The 27,638-nt window shown below is 38.5% G+C and overlaps 1 protein-coding gene and 2 long non-coding RNA genes across 3 annotated transcripts; all 3 read left to right on the forward strand.

The window, feature by feature from the left end:
- Positions 1 to 13,286: 13,286 nt before the first annotated feature.
- Positions 13,287 to 16,481, forward strand: LOC131013952 (uncharacterized). Its single transcript, XR_009097920.1, has 3 exons — positions 13,287 to 13,489; positions 15,563 to 15,627; positions 16,223 to 16,481. It is a non-coding gene; the product is annotated as an uncharacterized LOC131013952 (long non-coding RNA).
- Positions 16,482 to 20,342: 3,861 nt separating this feature from the next.
- Positions 20,343 to 20,681, forward strand: LOC131018596 (uncharacterized). The gene has a single exon (XM_057947308.1). The coding sequence runs from the start codon at positions 20,343 to 20,345 to the stop codon at positions 20,679 to 20,681; it is 339 nt and encodes a 112-aa protein (XP_057803291.1).
- A 3,358-nt stretch (positions 20,682 to 24,039) lies between these two features.
- On the forward strand, positions 24,040 to 25,232 carry LOC131013953 (uncharacterized). The gene is made up of 2 exons (XR_009097921.1): positions 24,040 to 24,346; positions 24,942 to 25,232. It is a non-coding gene; the product is annotated as an uncharacterized LOC131013953 (long non-coding RNA).
- The last annotated feature ends 2,406 nt before the right edge of the window (positions 25,233 to 27,638 follow it).

Consider the following 27,638-nt stretch of genomic DNA (forward strand, 5'->3'; position numbering starts at 1 on the left):
GCTATTTCGGCAGAGCTTCAGCTTATGTCGTTGAATCGGTGAAGATTGAAGTGATCCTCGAGCGCTATTTGTAGGAGGACTCTTGAATAGATCAGTTGGCGTAAATCGTCTTCAAGATTTCTTCCGTTGGAGAGCAATTCGAATTTGGGCTGAGGCTTCAATCTTCGAGGTTCCTTGTCTGTGTGGAAACGGCTCTCTTTGAAGGACAGGAGATGTGACATCTCTGAAAAGTAGCCACCAGATAGGAATGACCTTTGCAGAGATAAGATATGAAGATATCTCTGCATTTAATGCGGCTATACTTGAGCGTACGTGGCTTCCTCTGAACATTGGAAGATCAGTCCTAGGAGGAATGTTCAACTGATACTTGACTTTAGTATCAGTCTATGGCGCGCATTAAATAATCAGTCTTCAACTGATTCTTCAACTGATACTTCAGTTGGTAACTCCATTCTTCAGTCTTCAGTCTTCATTCTTCAGTCTTCAGTCTTCGACACCGCAACTATACTAGAAACGAACTCTAACACTTGAGTTCAAAACGATTCTAGTCTATTACATTTAAGTCCTATGAATTTTGGTATCATCAAAACAAGGGTTAGGATATTCCACAAGGTTCCCAACAATATTGAAGTAAATATGTAATTTCCGTATGTAAATATATGATATTCAACAAAAACTACTTGTTTTTCATCAAATCGATGATCGACTATTTATTAAGTAGAACTTACTAGTTCTCTAACATAAGTATATCATAATTAATATAGCTTGATCCATAAACAAAACTATAGTGATAATTCATATCAAAGATTGTCTTTACATATAATAAAAGGCATAAAAAGTGTATTATTCATGATTTAATTGATACGAACTAAAAAAATCTCACTAAAATTATGATTAAAAACAACACACGATTATACGGTGTTCAACCTAAAGTATACCTCTACATTTCTCACAAGAGAACGAGGCCAATCCTAGAGCTATAAGTTGCCCAAGTCGTATCCACAATGAAGACGTAACAGGGCTAATGCAAATAAATCCTAAACATTGAAAGCAAGATAAGCATAAGTTCAAGGTTTGTTTCAAGAGAATCGATAATAAAGTCAAAACAAATACAAAAATAATTATAAAATGAATAACAAGAGAAAACGAGTTTAGGGTCCAGGATTATTCACCTCGAGAATTTAACGTGTTAGAGAAAGATAAGCACAATTAATCAAATCTAATGACACATTCACGTAGCAGCCCAAAATAATAACTTTTGTATTCATGCGTTAAGATTATGCAAACTAAATAGCTAGAAGCGATTAATAATTAGACCACTCGTTTCCGTTTAAGTCTAACTCCAACTAAACAACGATCCAACAATGAATTCATCTCTCGATCTCATTCATCATTTAACAAGATAAATTAATGGCCAATTTATAATCTAAAAGAGAACAGTTTAATTGAACAATCACAAATCATTCACAAACTAATTTAACTCTCAATTCAAATATCCCAAACCGTAGGATTGGAATTGAGTTCATAATGCTGTAAAAATAAAAGTAGGAGAAAAAACAATCAAGAGAATAAGAGCAAAGAAGAAAAATAAAATACTCCCTCCGTCCACAAAGATTGTGTGTTTATTACTATTTTCGTACGTCCACAAAGATTGTATTTTTTCCATTTTTAGAAATCTCTTTTTTACTTTAAACCTCATTCACACTCAATATTTACAAAATACTCACCCTTTACTTTTACAATTTGGTGGGCCCAATACTACCCTTTAACACTAAAATCACATCTTCCAATTTTTTTATTAAAACTCGTGCCCTCCACTCCACCACACACTCTTTGTGGACGCATGGAGTATTTTTTTACTAATTATGAGTGCAATCCATTCAAAAGCGTAGAGAATTCAAAATTAAAAGGTAAACTAATGTTTTTCTATTGTTCTTGCTTCATGGAAATGAAATGACGAAAGTTCAAGGTGAAAGAATAGAATTTTAACTTCGAAAAACTATTTTTCAATGCCAAAATTTTGTCATATTTAAGTCAAAAATTGTCCCAGTCAACTCGGTTAGCAGTGAGTCGCGACTGACTGAACGTTCTGCCCTATTTTTCTTCTAACAGTCAGCCTGGTTGGTAGTGGGCTACGGCTAATTGGACGATCTGCCCCAATTTTCTTCAATTAGTAAACCTGGTTGACTGTACGCCACTGCTTGCTAGACCTTTACACTTCTTTTTGTATCATTGTGAACTTACTTCAAGATCTCAGAACTCTTTAACGTCTATATCTTTTCTTCCATACCTTAAGCATCACAATTTCACTATAAGCATAATTTATACATAAAGACTAACTGTTTTAAGAAAAACCACACAACTTATGCAACAAAATATGACAATTCTAACTAGACGAAACTAGATGCCGAGCATGTTTAATGAAGGAGTTAAGGATGGTTCGAACCATAGCAAGGGAACCCAGGAGGGCAGCCTGGCTATATTCTTCGTCGTCGTCACTTGTTCTTCGATTCTTGTTAATCGATGTTACTTGTGTTTGTGTTTTTAGGAGCATGCTAGGTTTGTTCTTTGTTTATCTTTGTTTTTACCAAGCATGATAGATTGTAGGTTGTACAAACGGATGTACTGTGCGTGAAACTTAGAAATGCATATTAGGGTTTTTCTGGAGTTTTTGTGTTCTAAGTTGAAGTTGAGCATGATAGGTTAAGTTTAAAGTTTTGAGGAGTATTAGATCGAGAGAGAGCATGTTTGAGTGTTGTTGTTGTTGAGTCTGATGCGTGAAATCCAGCTCTGCCGAGCATAGTCAGCTCCGGCAGTTGTTGTGCTGTTGAGTTCAGCTCTGGAAGTTAGCTCTGGAGGACTTCGCTGCTCTGGCAGGCGATTCCTCTGGCATCGATTCCTCTGGCATCGATTCCTCTGGCATCGATTCCCCTGGCGTCGATTCCTCTGGCATCGATTCCTCTGGCAGGCGATTCCTCTGGCAAGCGATTCCTCTGTCAAACGATTCCTCTGGCAGGCGATTCCTCTGGCAGGCGTTTCGCTGGCAGGCGATTTCGCTGGCATGCGATTTCTCTGGCTGGCAAGTCAGCTCTGGCTGACGAGTTCAGCTCTGGCTGCGAGTCAACTCTGGCAGGGCAGTTAGGTTAAGTGTTATGTTTTATTTATGTGAGTTTAATTAGTGAGTTTACTGTTTGATGATCCTTCTCCTTACCGATTCTTCGTCAATGAAGGTCCAGGCGAGAAGTGATAGTTAAGGAGGGAAGTAACTCTACGCCCGTAGTGGGAACGGATAAGGTGGGCTTTCTTAAAACACGTATATAGAGATCCCCTGCATACAGGCCTCTTATACGAAATGAAATGAATGACATGATATAACTGTGATATTTCAAATGGTGAATGGTTCTTATGAAATGAAATGTTTATGGAAATGATTAAATGATGAATGGTTCTTATGAAAGAAAGGGAATGTTTATGAAATGATTGTCTGCCAAAAATGTTTATGTTTTATGTATGTATCCTATCTGTGTTGGTTCGCCAACTATAAAGGAAATCGAATTCGGACCCTACGCTAGACGAAGGTTTGCTAGTAAGGGTTAACGTGTACACCATGGAGACTGTGTGTCGCTTGCGACCGGTCTTGGCGTCCGTGGAAGGAGGCCTCCTTCCCGGCGTGTTAAAGGAACAGATATGGATCATATAGACTGAAAATGGGATGCGCATCCAACTTTATGAAACGAAAGAAAATGTTTAGTAAGCACGGGTCCTTCAAGAAAAACCCTGTGTGTTACTGTTGGCAGTTCAATAAATGATATAAAATGTTATGTTTCCGGCTTATGTTCACTGAGTATTTTTACTCAGCCCTGCATGATGTTTTCCCTAATGTGCAGGTTGAGCGGGTGATGGAATGGAGTGGAGTTGAGCGGATGTACTCTTTTGATATAGAACAGTAATGTAACCTTGAGTATACATCTTCATATGTATAACTCACACGTATTTTCCGCTGCAAGTTACTCTGATCATGTTAATGTTCTATTTCAAGAATGATACTCTTTTGTTGGGTAATCCACTTCGACGGGCCTTCCCGAACAAATGTCTTGTATGTACCCAAGTAATCAGTTATGATCCTAGTGTTATATAAATAAATGTCTCTTTTCGTTATATGTTTGATTGTTAATTAAATGCCCCTTTCTTTCCCCCGCTTCTTAATCCCCTTCCCAAGTCATAACCCCAGTTAAGCCATCCTTAGGGATTGCGGGCTGTGACATTGTCTATACTGGTACGTCATAACGTATTGATAGGACCACAGTGAGATGTATTCTTCTGTCTGACTTAAGTGAAGAATCAAAAATCTCGGTGACTTAATAGAATTTTAATACTAATAAGATTTCAAATATATATGTTGATTCGTATATCACTTTGACTTACTATGGGTGAGAGTTATATAGTAACTTGAGTACTCTGTATCTTGGGTGATAGCGGTCAATATATGATATTTGGTTATCTGTATTAGTACCCGTATCCGGTATAGGATAATGACATCCCCTTAAGGAGCTCAATAAGGTTTATTGCGTCAAACCCTGCAGGTTGATTAAGTTCAGGCGCAATAATAAGGTTTGAGTGGTACTGCTTAAGGATTACAAAGAAATTAATTAATTTAAGCTGTCAGAGCTGTAACTAATTAATGGATGTCGGATATTTTAAATACGGAGATTTAATAAGTCTAAATACAAGCCCCGACTCATCACCGGCAATAAAGGGGTAAGTCAGTATTGGTTCTCTAGTGGAATGAACTAATATTTATAAATTAATTATGGTCTGTGCTGACCATGGAAAATTAATTTATTTGAGGCCCATCTTTATTCCTTGTATCTGGTCCCTGCACCTGCCCAAAGTCTCCTTGCCCTAGCAAAGAGAGAACACGCCTATTACTAAGAAACTGGTGCCTCCACGTATTTATTTTATTTAAATACAACTGTCTGCTCTCAGGAAAAATACACACTAATTAATTAGGGTTTTGAGAGAGCAGAGAGGCGTCAGAAACGTGTAGGCGAATTCTCTCTTGGGACTTTCACAGCTCCTTGTCCATCCAACGGTGAAAGCTGAGCGGGATACAGTTCAGAAGATCTGAGCTGGAGTCAGATTTTCGCAGGAAATCAAGTTCTGGCAGTTTCGGGAGAACGGCCATAACTTCCTCCACAGAACTCCGATTCAAGAGAAACAGGCAGCCACGGAAAGCTCTCTCGAAGACGAAGAAGTCGTATTTCTGGGAAAAATACGATTTGAGGACGTTTGAGGCTTCAAACGAAGGCTTGAAGCTGACTGGTCTGTTCAGCTGCGATTTTGACGAATTCTTTAGGAATTTCTGAACTCCAACGTGCAGCACTTAAATTCATAGGGGCATGTTAGGGATTAATCGTTGTATGATAAATTAATAATAATCCAAGAAACGATCTTCGGGCAAATCGAGTATTAATTAAGTTTAATATTCCTTCAGGATTATTTATGAAAAAAACCAGTTTTTAGTCATGGACAGTTGTATGTAGCAATTTCTCGAGTCACGAATCGTAGTGGTTTGAGAATTTTGTTATGTAAAAATGACCATGACTATCGGAAAATTGCAACTACAAATATTGTATACAAAGAAGTACTGCAAAATATGTAATATTTTGCCTTGGTTGCATTGTTGTAGTTATTTTTTAAGACAAATTTTTAAGTTTTTTGTTTTATGTTCTTGGTTTCGATTAATTTTATTTGACATTTTATATTTATTGAAATAATAGTGAAAATAAAAACTCATAAATATAATATAATTAATAAATTGCAAATTTACTAAAATTCTAAATAAATCACTCATATTTATACATAAAATAATAATATAATATATTACGTCAGTTTTCAATTTTCATAATTTGTGCTACATAAAAATAGCAATATATGTATAATATTAATATTTGATAAATATTAAAATATACCTTTACTATTATAAAATATTTTTACTCAAAAACATAAGATTATTTCCGTGCATCGCACGGGTATAACACTAGTTTATGAATTAGAGACAAGCATTTAAGCAATTGCAGTGATAACACTCCTTCAAATTTCAGCCGGACAAATCACCTCAATCATACCGTATAAACTTGCCCCACAGCAATAAGTATAAAATGACCTTATTTCAGTTTAGTCACAATCAACAAGGAATTCCAAAGATTCAACTCAAATCTAGCAGACTCAACCAAAAATAAACTAACTTAAATCAAACCTCTACAATGCAAAACTAAAATATGCAAGGACTTCACAAATGCTCACAAATTCAAAACATAACAGATATCACAACATACACAGACTCATCAAATCACATAAGAAATAACAACTTCCCTCCACACTAAAATAGAGCAATGTCCTCAATACTTAATTGTAATGAAGTAATGCAAAGGAAAAGGCGAAACTTCCCTTAAATTTGACGAACTGACAACGGTGTGATTCGATTCATTGTTAATCCACGGATGGTGGTGGATGGGGATAGTGTTGAGTCCAAGCTATCGAGTTGTTCTCCACAGTAGTTAATCTCTAAGTGTTGCTGAGTAAAATGTGGGTTAGTAAGCTAAGGCTCATGTGTTAGTATGTCAATATATCGTCCTCATCTTCAACCACAATGGAAGGGCATACTCCATGTGCTAAACCAACAACTTCAACAATATTAAAATAGTCCTTTCAAATTCATAGCAAAAATAAAGAAAATAAAAGCAATAAATAAAATGATAAAATCGTGGGTTGTCTCCCACGCAGTGCTAGTTTTTAAGTCGCCAGCCCGGCTAACGAAGTGATCCATATTCAGATTCAAGTTTGAGACACTCCATCATCTGGACTAGCTCATCTTTCTCCTTCACTTTCGCGAGTCCTAGAATAAATGGGAACGAGCTCATCCCATTTCCATGTGCAGGATTTTCCTCCACACTTAAACTGAAAATGAAGGTTGGATTCACCTTTCACTTTACCAAAATTTCTGGAATTTAAACATAAGTTCAAAATATGCCGGTAAACATACTTTATAAAAAAATAGGCCGAGGAATCAAAGGTTTGGGTTGACCTTTACCTCCTCAAAGTCGTACATTTGTAAAACCTACTGGGGGTTTCACAGAACAAGCACTAGACTTCAAGAATTTTTACTGGACGTTTCCCTCATCCAAAAATGGTGAGGCAAGTGACAAAATAAATCAACAGGAGTCTATGGTAACATATTCAAGTTTAAAAGGTTTTCACTAATTGAAACTTGACTTATGCCCTCTCAAAGTTCGTCTACCAAAACTAAAATTCAGATGGTCAACGAAGTTTGAAAAATCACAGATTAATCATAATTGCTCGAAAATACTGCAACTTTACCACCATACATATGAAGAGTCACACAAACCATTTTGGGTTTTTTTAGGCACCGTTTAAACGGCTGGAATCTCCTTGCAAAACACTATCAGAGCAGTCTGCCTACGACAGATTCAAAGCTTTACTTCATTCATGGTTTTCCACCCATAAATCTTTACCAAAAAATCATCCAAGACCACCACACACATCCCCCACGAATCATATAACACAAATATACAAAAATCCATGGTATCAAAGTATTTTCAGTTTGAAAAAACAAAGAAAACTCACCCTTGTAGCAAAACCTTCACTCTCACTTTATGCCATAAGTTTCCCATAACTTTCCCTTGATTTCCTACTTCACTTGGGGCTCCAAGGGCTGCTATGGAGTGTGAGAATGGTGGGAGAAGACTTGTGAGAGTGGGGGAAGAGAGGGGGACGAAAATGATGGGAAAATAAAGAGGCATGAGATCTTTAGGCTTTCTAGGGAGAGTCGAAGAGCATGGAGGAAGCTAAATCAGCCAACTATTGGCTTCACGAAATTAAGGGGTCTATGGGGTAGGGTGGCTGCAACCAATGCATGGGTGCATTGGTGGTGCGACTCTTACATTTTCCATGCACTTTTAATGAAATTTCAATGATGATGTTGTGCTTCAATTCAAATTTTCGGTGGTTGATTTATAACATGCGCTTGGGGCTATGAATTGGGCTGAATTTAACTTAGATAATAGGGCCTAAAATAGGTCCAAGGCTTGCCCAATCATGCGCCCGTTCTACGGGCCTAATTTCGCTCAAACCCGTCTTAGAAAAAACGACTCTTACAGAAATAAATATGATTTTATTTCTTCCATGTGATATTGATTTAAATCAATATATACATGCATATATGTATGTATATACATATACATACATATACATACATATTTATTTTAATCATCTCTTAATATATATATATATATATATATATGTATATATTGATTTAAATCAATATCACATGGAAGAAATAAAATAATTATCTCAATTTATTTTATTTCCTGTATTTCTTAAGAGAAAACCTAGGCATCAAGACTCTTTAAATTATCGTGAGAATAATTATTCTCATTAATCGGGAATCAGGGAGCCATCATCTCTTAATAATATCAATAAGATATTATAAATCATCGGATCGAAAATTTGGGGTGTTACAATTAAGCTTAGCCTCTGTTGCGTTTGGCCGCTTTCTAGCATTGGGGCCTCATCGTGACATTTGGCTCGAAAAATGTAGTCATGGCCTGCCCTTCCGATTTCTTGAACTTCTTCAACGAGTACACATCCTCACCGGTAGATGGGAAGTGCTGAGATTCCGACAGAATTTGTCGTGTTTGAAGTACTTGAATCTAACTCCATGGTTGGCGTTGTAGATCTGTTGTGCATGTTCAGTGATTTGTTCATCACTCATTCCACTCCTCAAGTTGGCTCTACACTTTTCAAAGATCGCCTCCAGCTGCCTTTTAGACGCATTGAAAGTGGGAATTGATCTACTTATTATCACGAGCAGGAGTGCCGGAAGACCGAGCATCCTTGTATCTTTGGGTGATATTTTCTCAATATTGGAGAGCCTTTTGGTCTGTGCCATCAATTGAGTTGTAGGTAGCTTCCTTCTACAATATACAAACAAGCTCCATCTCTAGCGTATTGTACTCGATGCGGGTTTTCGTCGTCTTCGGGGGGATGAAATTTTGACTACATCGTCTTGAACGAAACGAGTTACGTTCAAGTTGATAAGAAGATGGCCCGATGAGAAGATATTCGAGCCTTCAAAGAAAGGCCCGAGCCTTGAGCTTTATTTTTCATGCATTTTTGAATTTTCCTTCTATTTTTTGCAATAAGTTAAAGCGAGCTGAGAGAAAAAGATGAAAAAATAAGAGAATAAGATGAACAATTGGGAGAAAAATGAAGTGTTCGATGTAGAAAATGAGGATGCAATAGTGATATATATAGAGGGGGAATAGAATAAAAAAAATTAAAAAAATGACCGTTGATCCAACGATCAGAATTAAAAAAAAATTAATAAATAAAATTTGAAATTATTGAAAAAACCACCAAATATTGTGCGTCCATAATACGCGCCTCACTTTTTCGTATTCGCATCCGGCTCTCCCTCTCGACCTTGCTTCAAACCCACCCGCCTTGCCAGCACGCGGCCGGCTCTAATGGCACGGCTCGATCCGGTGTTAGAGTCGACGCTTGAAGATGCTCTTCTAACCAATGAGAATACACCCTTAGAGCACCCGCAACGCGGGTACTCGAGTGGGTACTCGAGGAGAGGGAGGCGGTCGAGGAGGGCGATGCGGGGGGGAGCTCCTCGAGGAGTACCCGAGTTATCGGGTATGCTCGATAGGGGAGAATGGTGATTTATGCTTAATTTACTCTATTTTTAGGGGTTTGCATGTGCATATTTTAAGTTAAATCTTCTGGAAACTGGTGCGTTTTATGGTGTATTTTATGCCTTGCAGGAGATTTAGGTTTTCAAGATGAAGAGTGCAAATGTTGGAGAGTTTGGGCTAAGAATCGTGTTTTTGTGAATACTCTGGCATGTAAGAGAAGCAAAGCCTCGCTTGCCAGAGCAGCGAAATGGGAAGCCAGAGAAATGCCCCAGAGTCAAAGCGAGTGAGGAAGCGCCAGAGGAATCGAAGCGAGTGAGGAAGTGTCAGAGGAATCGAAGCGAGCGAGGAAGTGCCAGAGAAATCACTTCGCTGCTGGAATCATAAGTGCAGAGAAATCAAACGCCAGAGAAATCACCATTTCTCTGGAGTCAGAGAAATCATCATTTCTCTGGAGTCAGCGAAATCAAGAAGCCAGTGTAGCGAAGTCATCACCAGAGGAGTCAATAGTCAGAGCAGCCAAGCAAAAGTCCATTACAGCGAAATCAAGAAGCCAGAGAAATCACCTTTCCTCTGGCGATACCAGAGAAATCGCCATTCCGCTGGCAACCCATTCCTCTGGCGATAGCAGAGAAATCGTCATTTCTCTAGCGCGACCCGTTTCCCGGGTAACATCCGTTCCTCTGGCGAGAAGCTGCGAATTCGGCAAGAGTGGGAGTATTTTCCGGAGCGCGCATCCAGCTGGAAAGTTGCCTTATTTTACATGATTCTATTACCTTTAGAATTCTACTTTGCATGGCAACTTCCATGGTGATCCGAAGGAAATCTGAAGCTTATAAATAGGTCCTCTTTTGACCTATTCATCATCCCCGAACACTTGAACATTTATATTTTCAGTTTTTTTAGCTTTAGAATATTTTAGCTTTTTAGTTTTCAAGGCTTGGATCAAGATCGAAGATTCAAGCCGCTACTTCAGTTTTCATTCGGTTTTTATACAATTCGTTTTTACAATTGCGTTCTTTTTAATTATGTTTATGTTTGATTTTATTATGTCTGGCTAGTTCTTTTATTCTGAACCTAGGGTTTGTACATAGCTAATTAATTATGTGTTTTTGATTTGTTGATATTAATTTGCCTTCCAAGTTATGATTCATGATTCCTGGTGCTTATTCTATTGTGAATTATCTGATCAATGATTTACATGTCTAGCTGTTCAGTTTGAGTCTTGAATGCGATAATTGTTCAGTCGATTCAGGAATGCATGATATAGTGTTAGCCTTGAGTCTTGAATGCGATAGGTGAAGCTATAGGAAGCTATTCTTTATGTGTTATTTGGAGTTGATTGATTCCTTGGAGTCTTGAATGCGAAAAGGGGTTAGTTAATCTACGTTCATAGGTGTTCGTTAGAGAAGCTTGTGAATAATATAGTGATCTTTCATCAGGGTTGGATTAAAATTGGTAATTGAATCAATAAGTTAATAGCTTGTAGTTGATTAGTGAAAGTACATCCCTAGGGTCGGAGTTTCCTTACGTTTGAGTTAGTTATCGTTATATGCTCTTTAGCTTTTATTTTATTAATTTTAGTTCGTAAATCACCTTCATCATTGTTTTGCCTGTTTACTGTTAGAGTCTGTTTAGAAAATAGATAGAGTAATTTCGTTTTACAGTCTCTGTGGATACGATAATTTGCTTGCTATTTGCGTACTACAATTACACTGTTTAGTTGCAGTTTTTGTCGCTATAAAAATAGTGATCAACTTTTTGGCGCCGTTGCCGGAGACTGTTAAGAAGTTGCTTTAATATTTTCGATAGGATTTTATAGTACTACAGGTTTTATTTGTTTTTATTTTGCTGTTCTAATTGTTAAAAGGTGTGTTTCTGTGGGTTGCGTATGAACACTAGATCTCAAGGAAATCCTCTTGTTGAGTTTGACCCTGAAATCGACAAGACTTTGCGCAATCTTAAGAAGCAGCAGAATCAAGTTGAGGATAATACGATGGCTACTCCAGAGCAAATCCAAATTCGAGCTCTGCAAGAACAGTTGAAGAAGCTGCTTGATGCACAGGAGACGAGAGAGGCTCAGAAACAACCAGCCATCAATGAAGCATTTGTTCCGCAGTATGTGTATCAGGAGCCTCCACGAGTAAATGTCAACAACTTTGAGCTGAAAACGGGCTTGATCACGATGGTCCAACAGAGCCAATATGGTGGACAAGCGATCGAAGACCCTAATGCGCACCTGGCGCATTTCCTGGAGCTGTGTAGCACGGTGAAGATGAATGGTGTCCCTGATGACATTATCCGTCTTCGTCTTTTTCCCTTTTCACTGCGGGATAAGGCGAAGTCGTGGTATCATACGCTACAGCTGGGAGATAATATCGTGTGGGAGGATTTGGCTCATGCGTTCCTACGCAAGTTTCATCCGCCTGACCTTACGCTGAAATTGAAGATGGACATCGAGCAGTTTCAACAGTACGACGGAGAAAAGCTAGCGGAGACTTGGGAGCGGTATCAGGAGAAGCTCAGAAAATGCCCAGGCCATGGATTTGATGAGGGCACACTCGTGATAATGTTCTATAAGGCCTGCGGGGAGCGTACAAGGATGCACATGGATACAGCTGCAGGTGGCTCCTTACTCCAGAAAAGTAGTTCTGACGCATGGAACATTATTGACAGTATGGCTTCTACGAGCTACCAATGGCCATCTGAGCGAGTACAATTGAAGAAGGTTGCAGCTGCGTCAAGTTCTGATCCTATGGCAGCAACGGTTACTCAACAGGCAGCGATGGCTACTCAATTGGCATAGCTGACTACAAAAATTGGTGAATTGAATGGTGGACATCATGAGCAAGCTGTGATAGACCCGTCAGGCATGGAAGATGTTAATTTTGTGAATGGCAGAAATTATGGGAATTTCCAGCGAGGACAGCCAGGGATGTATGGCAGAGGTCCACAATTTCAGCAGGGTCAGCAGCAGTTCCAGCCAGGAGCACGTTGTAATGCCCCGACTTTTTATTAAGGATTATAGACTTTTAATTATTGATTTAAGGATTTCTTATGGTAATTAGGGTTCAGCATCCATTAATAAAATACGGACTTATGTGAATTTGATGATTACATACGTGATAATTTATTTTTATTTTTATTTCAACGGATGATGCACTCAAAATATATTTTGAGTCCATTAAGAGAATGATGGAGCTCAAAGATTTATTTTGAGTTTTCAAATCGAAAAAAAAAATTTATGTATTTATTTATTTTTACCGAGAAATTTAGGAATGATGAGTTATAAAAATTTTCCATCAATATTTTTCTGAAATTACTTTCCTATGATGTATTTATAAATTGAGAGAGTGCACTAATGTTAGTGCTATTTATTCTAATTTTGATCACAAGAGTTTTATGCTCTAGCATTTTATTAATTGATGATTAGTCTTACATATATTTTTTCTTACACATGGGTTATTACTACACCACATTTTTATATTTACTTAATGTAACACCCCATTATCCTCCACTAATATTTTTCCTACCACTATCTTTTCCCTACCACTAATATTTCTTTTCCCTACCACTAATCTTTTTCCCTACCACTACTCCTACCTCTCCACCACACTACTCCTTTTCCCCCACCACTACATTCTTTCTCCCACTCTCACAACTTTTCTCCCACCATTATCACACTCCATAGAAGCCTTTGAAGCCCCAAGAGAAGTAGCAAAGCAAGGGAGAGTGTGGGAAAACTATAGAGTGAAGGTTGTGCTTCGAGGGTGAGTTTTTCTTTGCTTTTTCTCAACTGAAAATGCTTTATGGCCATGGATTTTTACACATTTGTGTGCTATATTATGTGAGGATATGTTTTATGATTTTGGATGATTATTTTGGTAGAGTTTATTGGGTGAAAAACCGTGCATGAGGTAAGGCAGCGAATCTTCCATAAGCACACTGCTCGGCAGTGTTTTGCAAGGCGATTCCAGCCATCCAAACGGTTCCCAAAAATTCCCAAATTACTTGTGTATCATCTTTCATATGTTTTCTATACTTTGGTAAAATTTCCGAAGGTTTGGAGCTCTTATGATTTATTTATGAATTTGTAAACATCACTGCCCATCTGGAATACATTTTTGGTAAACAATCTTTGGGAGGCCATAAGTAAAGTTTCAATCGGTGAAAACCTTTGAAACTTGAATATGTCACACTAGACTCCCGTAGCTTTCGTTTGACATCGGTCTCACCATTTTTGAGTAAGGGAAACAACCGGTATAAATTCTTGAAATCTAGTTCTTATTCCTTGTACCATCTAGTAGATTTTACAAACCTACGACTTTGAGGTGGCAAAGGCCGACTTAAATCTTTGATTCTCAAGCCTATCTTTCTACTGAATATTCACTGACATGTTGGGAACTTAATTGTTCAGTTTTAGAATTTTTGGTGAAGCCTTAAGTGGTTTTTCCGATTTATGTTCTAAATCTGCCAAACTTGAACTCTTTTTGTGCACTGAACTTTAGACAGTCATATCTTCTAAACCATGAATGTTCTTGGAGTAAATCCAACTGTAGAGTGTTATGATCTCTCCCTAGTTTCCAGATTGACCCTTTGGGTTCCCAGTGGAGTTTTGTAAAGGGAGATATGAATTTTTAAAGAAAGCCCACTGACTTGGTTGTAATCTGGAAATCTGAAATTTTCAGATTTTTGCTTGTTAAATACCCATCTTTGAGAGGGCATATCTTGCTCGTTTGAATTTTTTTTCATTCGATTCAAATTGGAGAATGATCCTTGAAATGTCTAGTTTCCAGAATGTCTTTTGGAGCCTCATTTGGAGATCCGAGGCAGATTTGATGTCTATTGCAAAACAACCTCTTAAGAGCTCAAGTTGTTGAATTATTTTCTATGTATCAAAGTTTATTTTAAAGGATGTTTCATGAAAGATTTAGTATATGTGCGTAACGAGTTTGGGACTATTTATTTTAAATGAGGTCCGTTCTTTTATTTAAATTATGATGGACTTTTAATGAATATTTTTGGGATTAAACTCTTATTTCTTGATTTATATAAATTATTTTTTTAAGGACTTATAAATATGAATTTCGTAGGCCTACTGACCTACTGTGATCGACGGTTTGTCGATGTCTAATAGCTTTGAAAATTTTATAGCAAGTCCCTACATGAGTCGTGAGTACCCTGGTAAAATTTCAAGCCATTCCAACTTCGTTTGATACTTCTTTAAAATGCAAAACCTAAACTGCACATTACTACCGAGAATTTCAGAGAACAGAGGAAAGCGTCATTCATTTCAGTAGCTTCCTGTGTGATCTAGCTTTCCAAATTTTTATGGTATTAACCTTATTGTGTTAGCTAGATATCCACCAAAGTTGAGCCCAGTTTGACAACGTTTACTATTTTTCAAAAATCCAAGTTTTCGATTGTTCAAAACTGCCGAACATGGTAGATCGTGGTAAAAACGTCATATCTCTCAAACCACTTGGAGTTTTCGACTCTACTTTTTTTTATATGAAACTAGACTCGAATATCTTTCTTTCGGTACGAGTCTCGAGTCCAGGAGATGTCGGAGTCAGAACAGATTAAATTTTGAAATTGAGTCAGTGTAAAAATAGAGCATGTTTTGATGATGTTTGATTGTGATTCTTATGTGCCTTATGTGTTTGTGTTGCCTATGTGTTTGAATGAGATTAGACGAGGTATGATTGATTTTTGACTGTCTTTAATGTAACGAATTATGGATGCTGGAACCCTAAAACATTAAAAGATACCCTAGGCACGTAGAATTAGACTTTGTCTTATGACAATTTCTTCACGAACTTATCGACTCTTCATCAATGAAGGTCCGGGCGACAGAAAGTGAAGCCGAAGAAGAAACGACTCCACGCCAGCTTTAAGAACAATTGAGGTGGGCATTACTTTTACTATACGTATATAGAGATCCCCTGCGTGTCGTAGGCCTCTTATACGAATATATGCATGAGATGATTTTAACTGTTAATTTCAGTTTATTATTATGCCCAAATGATAAATGACTCTTATGAAATGAAAATGAAATGTTCATGAAATGAAATGAAATGTTTATGAAATGATTGACTGCCAAAAATGTTTATGTTTTTATATGTATCCTATCTGTGTTGGTTCGCCAACTTTAAAGGAAATCCAATTGGGATCCTATGCTAGACAAAGGTCGCTAGCTAGGGTTAACGTGTACACTCATGGAGACCGCGAGTCGCTTGCGACCGGTCTTGGCGTCCGTGGTAAGGAGGCCTCCTTCCCGGCGCGTGACAGAAAGGACAGATATGGATCATATAGACTGAAAATGGGATGCGCATCCACCTTTATGAAAATGAATGAAATGTTTTAGTAAGCGCAGGTCATTCAAGAAAACCCCTGTGTGTTACTGTTGGCAGTTCAATTTATATATGTATGCATGTTGTATTTTCGGCTTATGTCACTGAGTATTTTTATACTCAGCCCTGCATGTATTTCTAAATGTGCAGGTTGAGCAGGCGATGGAATGGATCGGTGTTGAGCGGATTTCCCTTTTGATGTTTATGTAATGAAACCTTGAGTATGCATCTTCATATGCATAACTCACACGTTTTTTTCGCTGCAAACACTCTGACTTATTTATCATTTCTACTTGAACTTATTACTACTTCATTTTAATTAACTTTCAGTTGGGGTCTAGTCGTTATGGCAGACTCATTTGTGAATTACCCAAGTGGTTATATATATATACCACTAGTTTGTTATTAATGTTGGTTACTTAGTAAATCCCCTTTAATTTCCGTTTCTTATTGTTCACCCCAAGTCATAACCCCGGTTAACCCGTCATTGGGATAGTGGGCTGTGACAGAGTGGTATCAGAGCAGTTCGTTTGCTCTGGCACTAGAAACCTTATTCTAAAAAGCCAAGTCTAGTTTGATTCACTAGACATACGTGGGTTAATACGACACCGCTCAACACTCCATTGCATCGTGCTCAATCAAGGAAAAAGGTAACTGCAGTTACAACGTTTTAAAGATGTTATTGTTCTAAACTGTTTCATGAAGATGTTTATGTAAAGAGCATGCTATGATGAAATGTTGAATGTTTTGCCTTTCATGGCATATCATTGCAGTTATGATGATATAATAAGAAGAATGATAGAGAATTGACACATGCTTTCCCCAGAAAACATAGATTGCTATAAGTTGCATGATCACGATTCTAAAAGAACATAGACTGCTGGATTAGTAGGATATCTCTACAATCTAGATTCTTGAAGTGATGATTTAGAAGAATGATAGAGAACTTAGAGCATTTCAGCTTCCACAAGAAAACAATGGTTCTTTTGAATTACAAAGAGGAATGAAAAGACATGTACGCGTTGAAGGAAAAGCACGGAATGATGATACAAGATGAATTCAAGGCAAACATTGCATCAAGGGTTTAAGCATAAGTCTCTACGTTCGAATGTTTACACACGATGGAACATCGAATCGACTTATGTTACACGATAGATTATAAAAAAAGGGCGTGATTTGATTGTCTGCGGGTTATATATATATTTGTGACATACATGGGAAATGGGATCCGAGTCCACTAGAATAGAAGACCTTAAAATAAGTTTAGTTGTCTTAATAAAACTTATGTTTTGTTATGCATAGTATGTTCATTACCTTGTACATTTAAGAGTTTTACGTCTACTTACGTATAAGAAGACTCACACTTTCCCTTATCTATTAAAGAGGGTTACGTCCAGGCATATTCCGATAGTTAGGAAAGCTCCGCGTTTGACCCAGCAGAGACTACCCGGGCATATCGGGATTTTAGTATAGCTTTTGACGACGACATAAGAATTGTTATAGCTCAGTATACACGCCTTTGGACTGTTGCCCATGTCTTTGGGACTACAAGTTATATAAGAAAATATGGTTCGACTGTCTGTATGTAGACCTTGGGGAATAAGAGTCTAGTTCAATAGGACTAGAACCTTAAGTTTGAGCTTTAAGCTGCCACTACGAACTCAAGTTTCGTTATGTATAGTATGTCCACGACTTCTCAAGTTCGGGACAATGTTTCCCGTGTGACTGGGAAGTGATGATGTTGGACCTGGCCAGTCCACATGATCCAAATCTCAGTAGACGTCTTTTGGGTTGAAAACCTATATGTTTCAACTTTCGGTTGAAAAGCCAGACGGGTTCTTACTCGAGGTCATTTTGTTCGACCTTGTAGTTAATCATTTCATACCCTCTGGTCATTCTTTTGAATCTCTTGAACAATTTCTACAACACCTTGCTTTGATGTTGTGTTGATTTTGAGCCTTGCAACTCGTGAGTTGTCATAGTAGATTCCCTTTATCGATAAGACTAAGAAGTATTAGTCTACTGACCTAGTATACCACCCAAACTATAGCTTTGTATAGTTGTCTCTCATTGTGTTTAAATTAGTTGAGATTAGTCTTTGTCCTATGAATATTATCGACCACTCATTATGATAGAAATTCAGAATCCAAATTGAGACCGTAATATAGAGTTTGCGTACATGAACGACTTTCTGTGTTGCATTCCAATTGACTGAATTTGCAGATTTTGGTTGAAGGCCAAAAGAAAAGCGATGACTCAAGAAGAGCTGTCAGACTTGTCTTAGAAGATTTTCAGACGGGGGTATATGACAATTATATTTCTAATAGCCGTTATAAGAGGAAAGGAAAAGAAGTGTTTAATCCAAAGCAAAACAAGATGGGATATGACCAAGTATGACCATATTTTCTGCAGCATGTCCGTTAGGCCCCACAGTAGGTGGACATAGAAGAAAAGATGATAGACAAGTTTCACTCCGGCCTAAGGTACTCGACAATTATACTGAGTTTATGAACTCTGAATTGTTCAGCCAAGCTCTGGACGCCGAGGTAGTAGGCCCGAGATTTGCTCGACCCAAACTCAACTCAGGAAGCAAATGATCAAGGACGAAGGCAAGACTACTATGATAGTCGAAATGGCAAGAGGCCTTGGTAGGAAACATAGTGCCCAAAGGCAAGGACAAGGACATCAAACAAACATAGGACCTGCTAAGGATAAGTAGGCCCAGCCTGGGGTACCTCCATGGCCGAAGTTTTCCAAGTCATATTATGATATATGTTTGGATGATAGTAATACATGTTTTAAATATGGTCAGAAGGGCCATTTTGCTAAAGATTTCCAAGCGAGGCAACAAGGAGGGATGTGAAGATCGAATCAACCGGGTCAAGCACAACCATTTAGGGTCATTCTAGGCCAACAACTACTCTATCCACCACAACCCCCTTAAGTTAGAACCTATGCCCCGCACAAGAATAAATAAGGAAGCAAACAAGGAAACCTAATAAGTATGGGCACGGAGAAGGAGCTGCTAGCTGTGGTGTATGCTTTTGATAAGTTCCGTTCTTATTTGATTGGAACTCATTCAATTGTCTACACTGATCATGCCGCCATCCGCTACTTGTTCACAAAGAAGGACTCCAAGCCCCGCTTGATTCGTTGGATCTTATTGCTGCAAGAGTTTGATATGGAGATCCGAGATCGAAAGGGATGTGAGAATGTGGTAGCTGACCACTTGTCTAGATTGGAGAATCCGATCGAAGGAGATGATCCGAAGATGGCCATCAATGAGTCTTTTCCCGATGAGCAGATTTGGGCAGTGCTATTTAAGGATCCTTGGTATGCAAAGTATAGCAATTACTTGGTTATTGGAGCTCTTCCCGAGGGGTTGAACCACTATCAAAAGAAGAAGTTCCTCCATGATGTCAAGTTTTATTATTGGGAGGATCCTTACCTATACCGGAGGTGCGCCGATGGCTTCATTCGACGATGTGTTAGAGAGCATGAATGGCCGAAGATCATAGAGGAGTGCCATAGCTCGCCTACTGGAGGTCACTTTGCTGCCAACCGCACTGGCATGAAAGTAAATTATAGTGGATTCTATTGGCCCTCAATTTTTGCAGATTGCCATGCTTTCGTGAAGTCTTGTGATCGATGCCAGCGCATGGGAAACATTACCAAGCGGGATGAGATGCCGCAAAACATCATTGTCGAGGTAGAGCTATTTGATGTTTGGGGAATTGATTTCATGGGTCCTTTCCCTCCTTCATATGATTTTTCCTATATATTGCTTGCTGTGGAGTATGTGTCTCGATGGGTGGAGGCGATCCCAACTACCACTAATGATTCAAAGGTAGTCATTAAATTCTCACAAAAGAATATTTTGACTCGGTTCCGAGCACCGAGAGCGTTGCTTAGTGATGGGGGGTCGCACTTCAACAACAAGTTACTAGCAAGTGTGTTGGCGAAGTATGGAGTAAAGCACAAGGTGACGACTCCATATCATCCTCAAGCTAATGGGCAGGCAGAGTTGGCAAATTGAGAGATCAAGCAGATCTTGGAGAAGAGCGTCGCCAATAAGAAAGATTGGGCAAAGCACTTAGATGATGCTCTTTGGGCGTATCGCACTGCCTACAAAACTCCGATTGGTATGTCTCCCTATCAAGTTATTTTTGGCAAATCCTGTCATTTACCTGTTGAGATTGAGCACAAGGCATATTGGGCGACGAGGAGAATCAATTTGGAGTTCAAGGAGGCCGGTCATATAAGGCGAGATATGCTGACGGAGTTGGATGAGTGGAGGAATGAAGCTTACGAGAGTTCTCGTATCTACAAGGAAAGGGCGAAGAAGTTCCATGATTTGAACATCCGCACAAAGGAATTCAAGCCGGGACATGAGGTACTCTTGTATGATTCTAAGCTCCGACTATACCCTGGCAAGCTGCAGTCCAGATGGAGAGGTCCTTACGTGGTTCACAAGAGCAATTGGAATGGGACCTATGAGTTGTTTGCGTCGAATGGGTCTACTTTCACTGTTAATGGCCACCGCCTCAAACCATACTTCAAAGCAAAGTTGGACCGCGACGTGGAAGTGGTCAACTTCGTCGATCCGTGATTGAAGGTATCGTCGACCTCTAGACGTTAAATTAAGCACTTGTTGGGAGGTAACCCAACTGTTTTTCTTTGTTTTGTTTTTCTTTCTTTTAGTGTAGTTTTGTTTCTTTTTATTTCTTTGTTTAGTTTGGGGCAGGTGTTTCTATGCCAGATTTCTGGTGGTCTTCATGTTCCAACGCAGCCACTCTCCTCGCTGCACCTATCCAGCACAACCATTTTCTTCGCTGCACTTTTCCACGCTGCACATGTCCAGCGCAGCCATTTTCTTCGCTGCATCTGTCCAGCGCGGCCACTCTTTACTCTGCCCAAGGCCGCAAACCCACATTTTCACCGCCTCTCACGATGGTTCAGCTTTTCTTTGCCGATAATTAGGGACGTTTTCTACACTCTTCGTATTTCTTTTATGCCCTCAGGACATGGCATGTTTTAAGTGTGGGGGGGTGTTTTGTTGCTTATATTTTTCAAAATTGGGCGAAATTGATTTTTCTACGCTTAGTTTTTGGTCTCGAATCTGGCTAATTTTATGAATTTGTGGAAGAGAAGATGGTTTTCAATGTACATTTTGGGTCTGTGAATGAATGGAGGTTATTCTTGTTTTATTTTTGATATATGTTTCTTGTTTGTGCAAAGAATTATGAGTTTTGTTGCAACACTTTTGTAAGTTAGTAAAACATGATTTATCCGGTAGATGCTAGAAGGAGTGTTGTCATTGTGATTGCCTACGATCGTATCTAATCTGTTAAATTGTTGGACGAATTGCCAACTCTAAAAAATTGCCAGCTCTGAAACATCTGGCCTGTTCTGAAATGTGATTGAGTCTCTGCTCCTCTAGTCTAACTATGAGCATGGGAAACCACGTGAAAAGGCTTTAGATTACATCCAAATGGTTTTATTTCATGAATTATGGCTCAACTGTCGAAATCTCAAAGCACACAAAGTGTGAAAATTGGTGATATTGATTATAAAGGCGATCACATTAGACAATTCACTTCTAGCGGAGAATTGGGTCTGATCGAATTACTTGCATTACTCTTTTGTTGCTTCATAAACTTTGAGTTACTTGCATGATCAAGAGATGTGTGTTGATGGTAAAGTTTTGAATTGACTTTGTGAATGTTTGAATGGGAATGAACATTGTTGAAATCAATCTCTTCCAAGGATTCATATAGATTTTGCTTGAGGACAAGCAAAAGGCTAAATGTTGGGGAATGGTGATTTATGCTTAGTTTACTCTATTTTTAGGGGTTTGCATGTGCATATTTTAAGTTAAATCTTCTGGAAACTGGTGCGTTTTATGGTGTATTTTATGCCTTGTAGGAGATTTAGGTTTTCAAGATGAAGAGTGCAAATGTTGGAGAGTTTGGGCTAAGAATCGTGTTTTTGTGAATACTCTGGCATGTAAGAGAAGCAAAGCCTCGCTTGCCAGAGCAGAGAAATGGGAAGCCAGAGAAATTCCCCAGAGTCAAAGCGAGTGAGGAAGCGCCAGAGGAATCGAAGCGAGTGAGGAAGTGTTAGAGGAATCGAAGCGAGCGAGGAAGTGCCAGAGAAATCACTTCGCTGCTGGAATCATAAGTGCAGAGGAATCAAACGCCAAAGAAATCACCATTTCTCTGGAGTCAGAGAAATCATCATTTCTCTGGAGTCAGCGAAATCAAGAAGCCAGTGTAGCGAAGTCATCACCAGATGAGTCAATAGTCAGAGCAGCCAAGCAAAAGTCCATTACAGCGGAATCAAGATGCCAGAGAAATCACCGTTCATCTGGCGATACCAGAGAAATCGCCATTCCGCTGGCAACCCATTCCTCTGGCGATAGCAGAGAAATCGTCATTTCTCTAGCGCGACCCGTTTCCCGGGTAACATCCGTTCCTCTGGCGATACATTTTTGGTAAACAATCTTTGGGAGGCCATAAGTAAAGTTTCAATCGGTGAAAACCTTTGAAACTTGAATATGTCACTCTAGACTCCCGTAGCTTTCTTTTGACATCGGTCTCACCATTTTTGAGTAAGGGAAACAACCGGTATAAATTCTTGAAATCTAGTTCTTATTCCTTGTACCATCTAGTAGATTTTACAAACCTACGACTTTGAGGTGGCAAAGGCCGACTTAAATCTTTGATTCTCAAGCCTATCTTTCTACTGAATATTCACTGACATGTTGGGAACTTACTTGTTCAGTTTTAGAATTTTTGGTGAAGCCTACAGTGGTTTTTCCGATTTATGTTCTAAATCTGCCAAACTTGAACTCTTTTTGTGCACTGAACTTTAGACAGTCATATCTTCTAAACCATGAATGTTCTTGGAGTAAATCCAACTGTAGAGTGTTATGATCTCTCCCTAGTTTCCAGATTGACCCTTGGGGTTCCCAGTGGAGTTTTGTAAAGGGAGATATGAATTTTTAAAGAAAGCCCACTGACTTGGTTGTAATCTGGAAATCTGAAATTTTCAGATTTTTGCTTGTTAAATACCCATCTTTGAGAGGGCATATCTTGCTCGTTTGAATTTTTTTTCATTCGATTCAAATTGGAGAATGATCCTTGAAATGTCTAGTTTCCAGAATGTCTTTTGGAGCCTCATTTGGAGATCCGAGGCAGATTTGATGTCTATTGCAAAACAACCTCTTAAGAGCTCAAGTTGTTGAATTATTTTCTATGTATCAAAGTTTATTTTAAAGGATGTTTCATGAAAGATTTAGTATATGTGCGTAACGAGTTTGGGACTATTTATTTTAAATGAGGTCCGTTCTTTTATTTAAATTATGATGGACTTTTAATGAATATTTTTGGGATTAAACTCTTATTTCTTGATTTATATAAATTATTTTTTTAAGGACTTATAAATATGAATTTCGTAGGCCTACTGACCTACTGTGATCGACGGTTTGTCGATGTCTAATAGCTTTGAAAATTTTATAGCAAGTCCCTACATGAGTCGTGAGTACCCTGGTAAAATTTCAAGCCATTCCAACTTCGTTTGATACTTCTTTAAAATGCAAAACCTAAACTGCACATTACTACCGAGAATTTCAGAGAACAGAGGAAAGCGTCATTCATTTCAGTAGCTTCCTGTGTGATCTAGCTTTCCAAATGTTTATGATATTAACCTTATTGTGTTAGCTAGATATCCACCAAAGTTGAGCCCATTTTGACAACGTTTACTATTTTTCAAAAATCCAAGTTTTCGATTGTTCAAAACTGCCGAACATGGTAGATCGTGGTAAAAACGTCATATCTCTCAAACCACTTGGAGTTTTCGACTCTACTTTTTTTTATATGAAACTAGACTCGAATATCTTTCTTTCGGTACGAGTCTCGAGTCCAGGAGATGTCGGAGTCAGAACAGATTAAATTTTGAAATTGAGTCAGTGTAAAAATAGAGCATGTTTTGATGATGTTTGATTGTGATTCTTATGTGCCTTATGTGTTTGTGTTGCCTATGTGTTTGAATGAGATTAGACGAGGTATGATTGATTTTTGACTGTCTTTAATGTAACGAATTATGGATGCTGGAACCCTAAAACATTAAAAGATACCCTAGGCACGTAGAATTAGACTTTGTCTTATGACAATTTCTTCACGAACTTATCGACTCTTCATCAATGAAGGTCCGGGCGACAGAAAGTGAAGCCGAAGAAGAAACGACTCCACGCCAGCTTTAAGAACAATTGAGGTGGGCATTACTTTTACTATACGTATATAGAGATCCCCTGCGTGTCGTAGGCCTCTTATACGAATATATGCATGAGATGATTTTAACTGTTAATTTCAGTTTATTATTATGCCCAAATGATAAATGACTCTTATGAAATGAAAATGAAATGTTCATGAAATGAAATGAAATGTTTATGAAATGATTGACTGCCAAAAATGTTTATGTTTTTATATGTATCCTATCTGTGTTGGTTCGCCAACTTTAAAGGAAATCCAATTGGGATCCTATGCTAGACAAAGGTCGCTAGCTAGGGTTAACGTGTACACTCATGGAGACCGCGAGTCGCTTGCGACCGGTCTTGGCGTCCGTGGTAAGGAGGCCTCCTTCCCGGCGCGTGACAGAAAGGACAGATATGGATCATATAGACTGAAAATGGGATGCGCATCCACCTTTATGAAAATGAATGAAATGTTTTAGTAAGCGCAGGTCATTCAAGAAAACCCCTGTGTGTTACTGTTGGCAGTTCAATTTATATATGTATGCATGTTGTATTTTCGGCTTATGTCACTGAGTATTTTTATACTCAGCCCTGCATGTATTTCTAAATGTGCAGGTTGAGCAGGCGATGGAATGGATCGGTGTTGAGCGGATTTCCCTTTTGATGTTTATGTAATGAAACCTTGAGTATGCATCTCCATATGCATAACTCACACGTTTTTTTCGCTGCAAACACTCTGACTTATTTATCATTTCTACTTGAACTTATTACTACTTCATTTTAATTAACTTTCAGTTGGGGTCTAGTCGTTATGGCAGACTCATTTGTGAATTACCCAAGTGGTTATATATATATACCACTAGTTTGTTATTAATGTTGGTTACTTAGTAAATCCCCTTTAATTTCCGTTTCTTATTGTTCACCCCAAGTCATAACCCCGGTTAACCCGTCATTGGGATAGTGGGCTGTGACAGAGTGGTATCAGAGCAGTTCGTTTGCTCTGGCACTAGAAACCTTATTCTAAAAAGCCAAGTCTAGTTTGATTCACTAGACATACGTGGGTTAATACGACACCGCTCAACACTCCATTGCATCGTGCTCAATCAAGGAAAAAGGTAACTGCAGTTACAACGTTTTAAAGATGTTATTGTTCTAAACTGTTTCATGAAGATGTTTATGTAAAGAGCATGCTATGATGAAATGTTGAATGTTTTGCCTTTCATGGCATATCATTGCAGTTATGATGATATAATAAGAAGAATGATAGAGAATTGACACATGCTTTCCCCAGAAAACATAGATTGCTATAAGTTGCATGATCACGATTCTAAAAGAACATAGACTGCTGGATTAGTAGGATATCTCTACAATCTAGATTCTTGAAGTGATGATTTAGAAGAATGATAGAGAACTTAGAGCATTTCAGCTTCCACAAGAAAACAATGGTTCTTTTGAATTACAAAGAGGAATGAAAAGACATGTACGCATTGAAGGAAAAGCACGGAATGATGATACAAGATGAATTCAAGGCAAACATTGCATCAAGGGTTTAAGCATAAGTCTCTACGTTCGAATGTTTACACACGATGGAACATCGAATCGATTTATGTTACACGATAGATTATAAAAAAAGGGCGTGATTTGATTGTCTGCGGGTTATATATATATTTGTGACATACATGGGAAATGGGATCCGAGTCCACTAGAATAGAAGACCTTAAAATAAGTTTAGTTGTCTTAATAAAACTTATGTTTTGTTATGCATAGTATGTTCATAACCTTGTACATTTAAGAGTTTTACGTCTACTTACGTATAAGAAGACTCACACTTTCCCTTATCTATTAAAGAGGGTTACGTCCAGGCATATTCCGATAGTTAGGAAAGCTCCGCGTTTGACCCAGCAGAGACTACCCGGGCATATCGGGATTTTAGTATAGCTTTTGACGACGACATAAGAATTGTTATAGCTCAGTATACACGCCTTTGGACTGTTGCCCATGTCTTTGGGACTACAAGTTATATAAGAAAATATGGTTCGACTGTCTGTATGTAGACCTTGGGGAATAAGAGTCTAGTTCAATAGGACTAGAACCTTAAGTTTGAGCTTTAAGCTGCCACTACGAACTCAAGTTTCGTTATGTATAGTATGTCCACGACTTCTCAAGTTCGGGACAATGTTTCCCGTGTGACTGGGAAGTGATGATGTTGGACCTGGCCAGTCCACATGATCCAAATCTCAGTAGACGTCTTTTGGGTTGAAAACCTATATGTTTCAACTTTCGGTTGAAAAGCCAGACGGGTTCTTACTCGAGGTCATTTTGTTCGACCTTGTAGTTAATCATTTCATACCCTCTGGTCATTCTTTTGAATCTCTTGAACAATTTCTACAACACCTTGCTTTGATGTTGTGTTGATTTTGAGCCTTGCAACTCGTGAGTTGTCATAGTAGATTCCCTTTATCGATAAGACTAAGAAGTATTAGTCTACTGACCTAGTATACCACCCAAACTATAGCTTTGTATAGTTGTCTCTCATTGTGTTTAAATTAGTTGAGATTAGTCTTTGTCCTATGAATATTATCGACCACTCATTATGATAGAAATTCAGAATCCAAATTGAGACCGTAATATAGAGTTTGCGTACATGAACGACTTTCTGTGTTGTATTCCAATTGACTGAATTTGCAGATTTTGGTTGAAGGCCAAAAGAAAAGCGATGACTCAAGAAGAGCTGTCAGACTTGTCTTAGAAGATTTTCAGACGGGGGTATATGACAATTATATTTCTAATAGCCGTTATAAGAGGAAAGGAAAAGAAGTGTTTAATCCAAAGCAAAACAAGATGGGATATGACCAAGTATGACCATATTTTCTGCAGCATGTCCGTTAGGCCCCACAGTAGGTGGACATAGAAGAAAAGATGATAGACAAGTTTCACTCCGGCCTAAGGTACTCGACAATTATACTGAGTTTATGAACTCTGAATTGTTCAGCCAAGCTCTGGACGCCGAGGTAGTAGGCCCGAGATTTGCTCGACCCAAACTCAACTCAGGAAGCAAATGATCAAGGACGAAGGCAAGACTACTATGATAGTCGAAATGGCAAGAGGCCTTGGTAGGAAACATAGTGCCCAAAGGCAAGGACAAGGACATCAAACAAACATAGGACCTGCTAAGGATAAGTAGGGCCAGCCTGGGGTACCTCCATGGCCGAAGTTTTCCAAGTCATATTATGATATATGTTTGGATGATAGTAATACATGTTTTAAATATGGTCAGAAGGGCCATTTTGCTAAAGATTTCCAAGCGAGGCA

Source organism: Salvia miltiorrhiza, chromosome 3 (genome assembly GCF_028751815.1).
Source record: "Salvia miltiorrhiza cultivar Shanhuang (shh) chromosome 3, IMPLAD_Smil_shh, whole genome shotgun sequence".
Taxonomy (NCBI): domain Eukaryota; kingdom Viridiplantae; phylum Streptophyta; class Magnoliopsida; order Lamiales; family Lamiaceae; genus Salvia; species Salvia miltiorrhiza.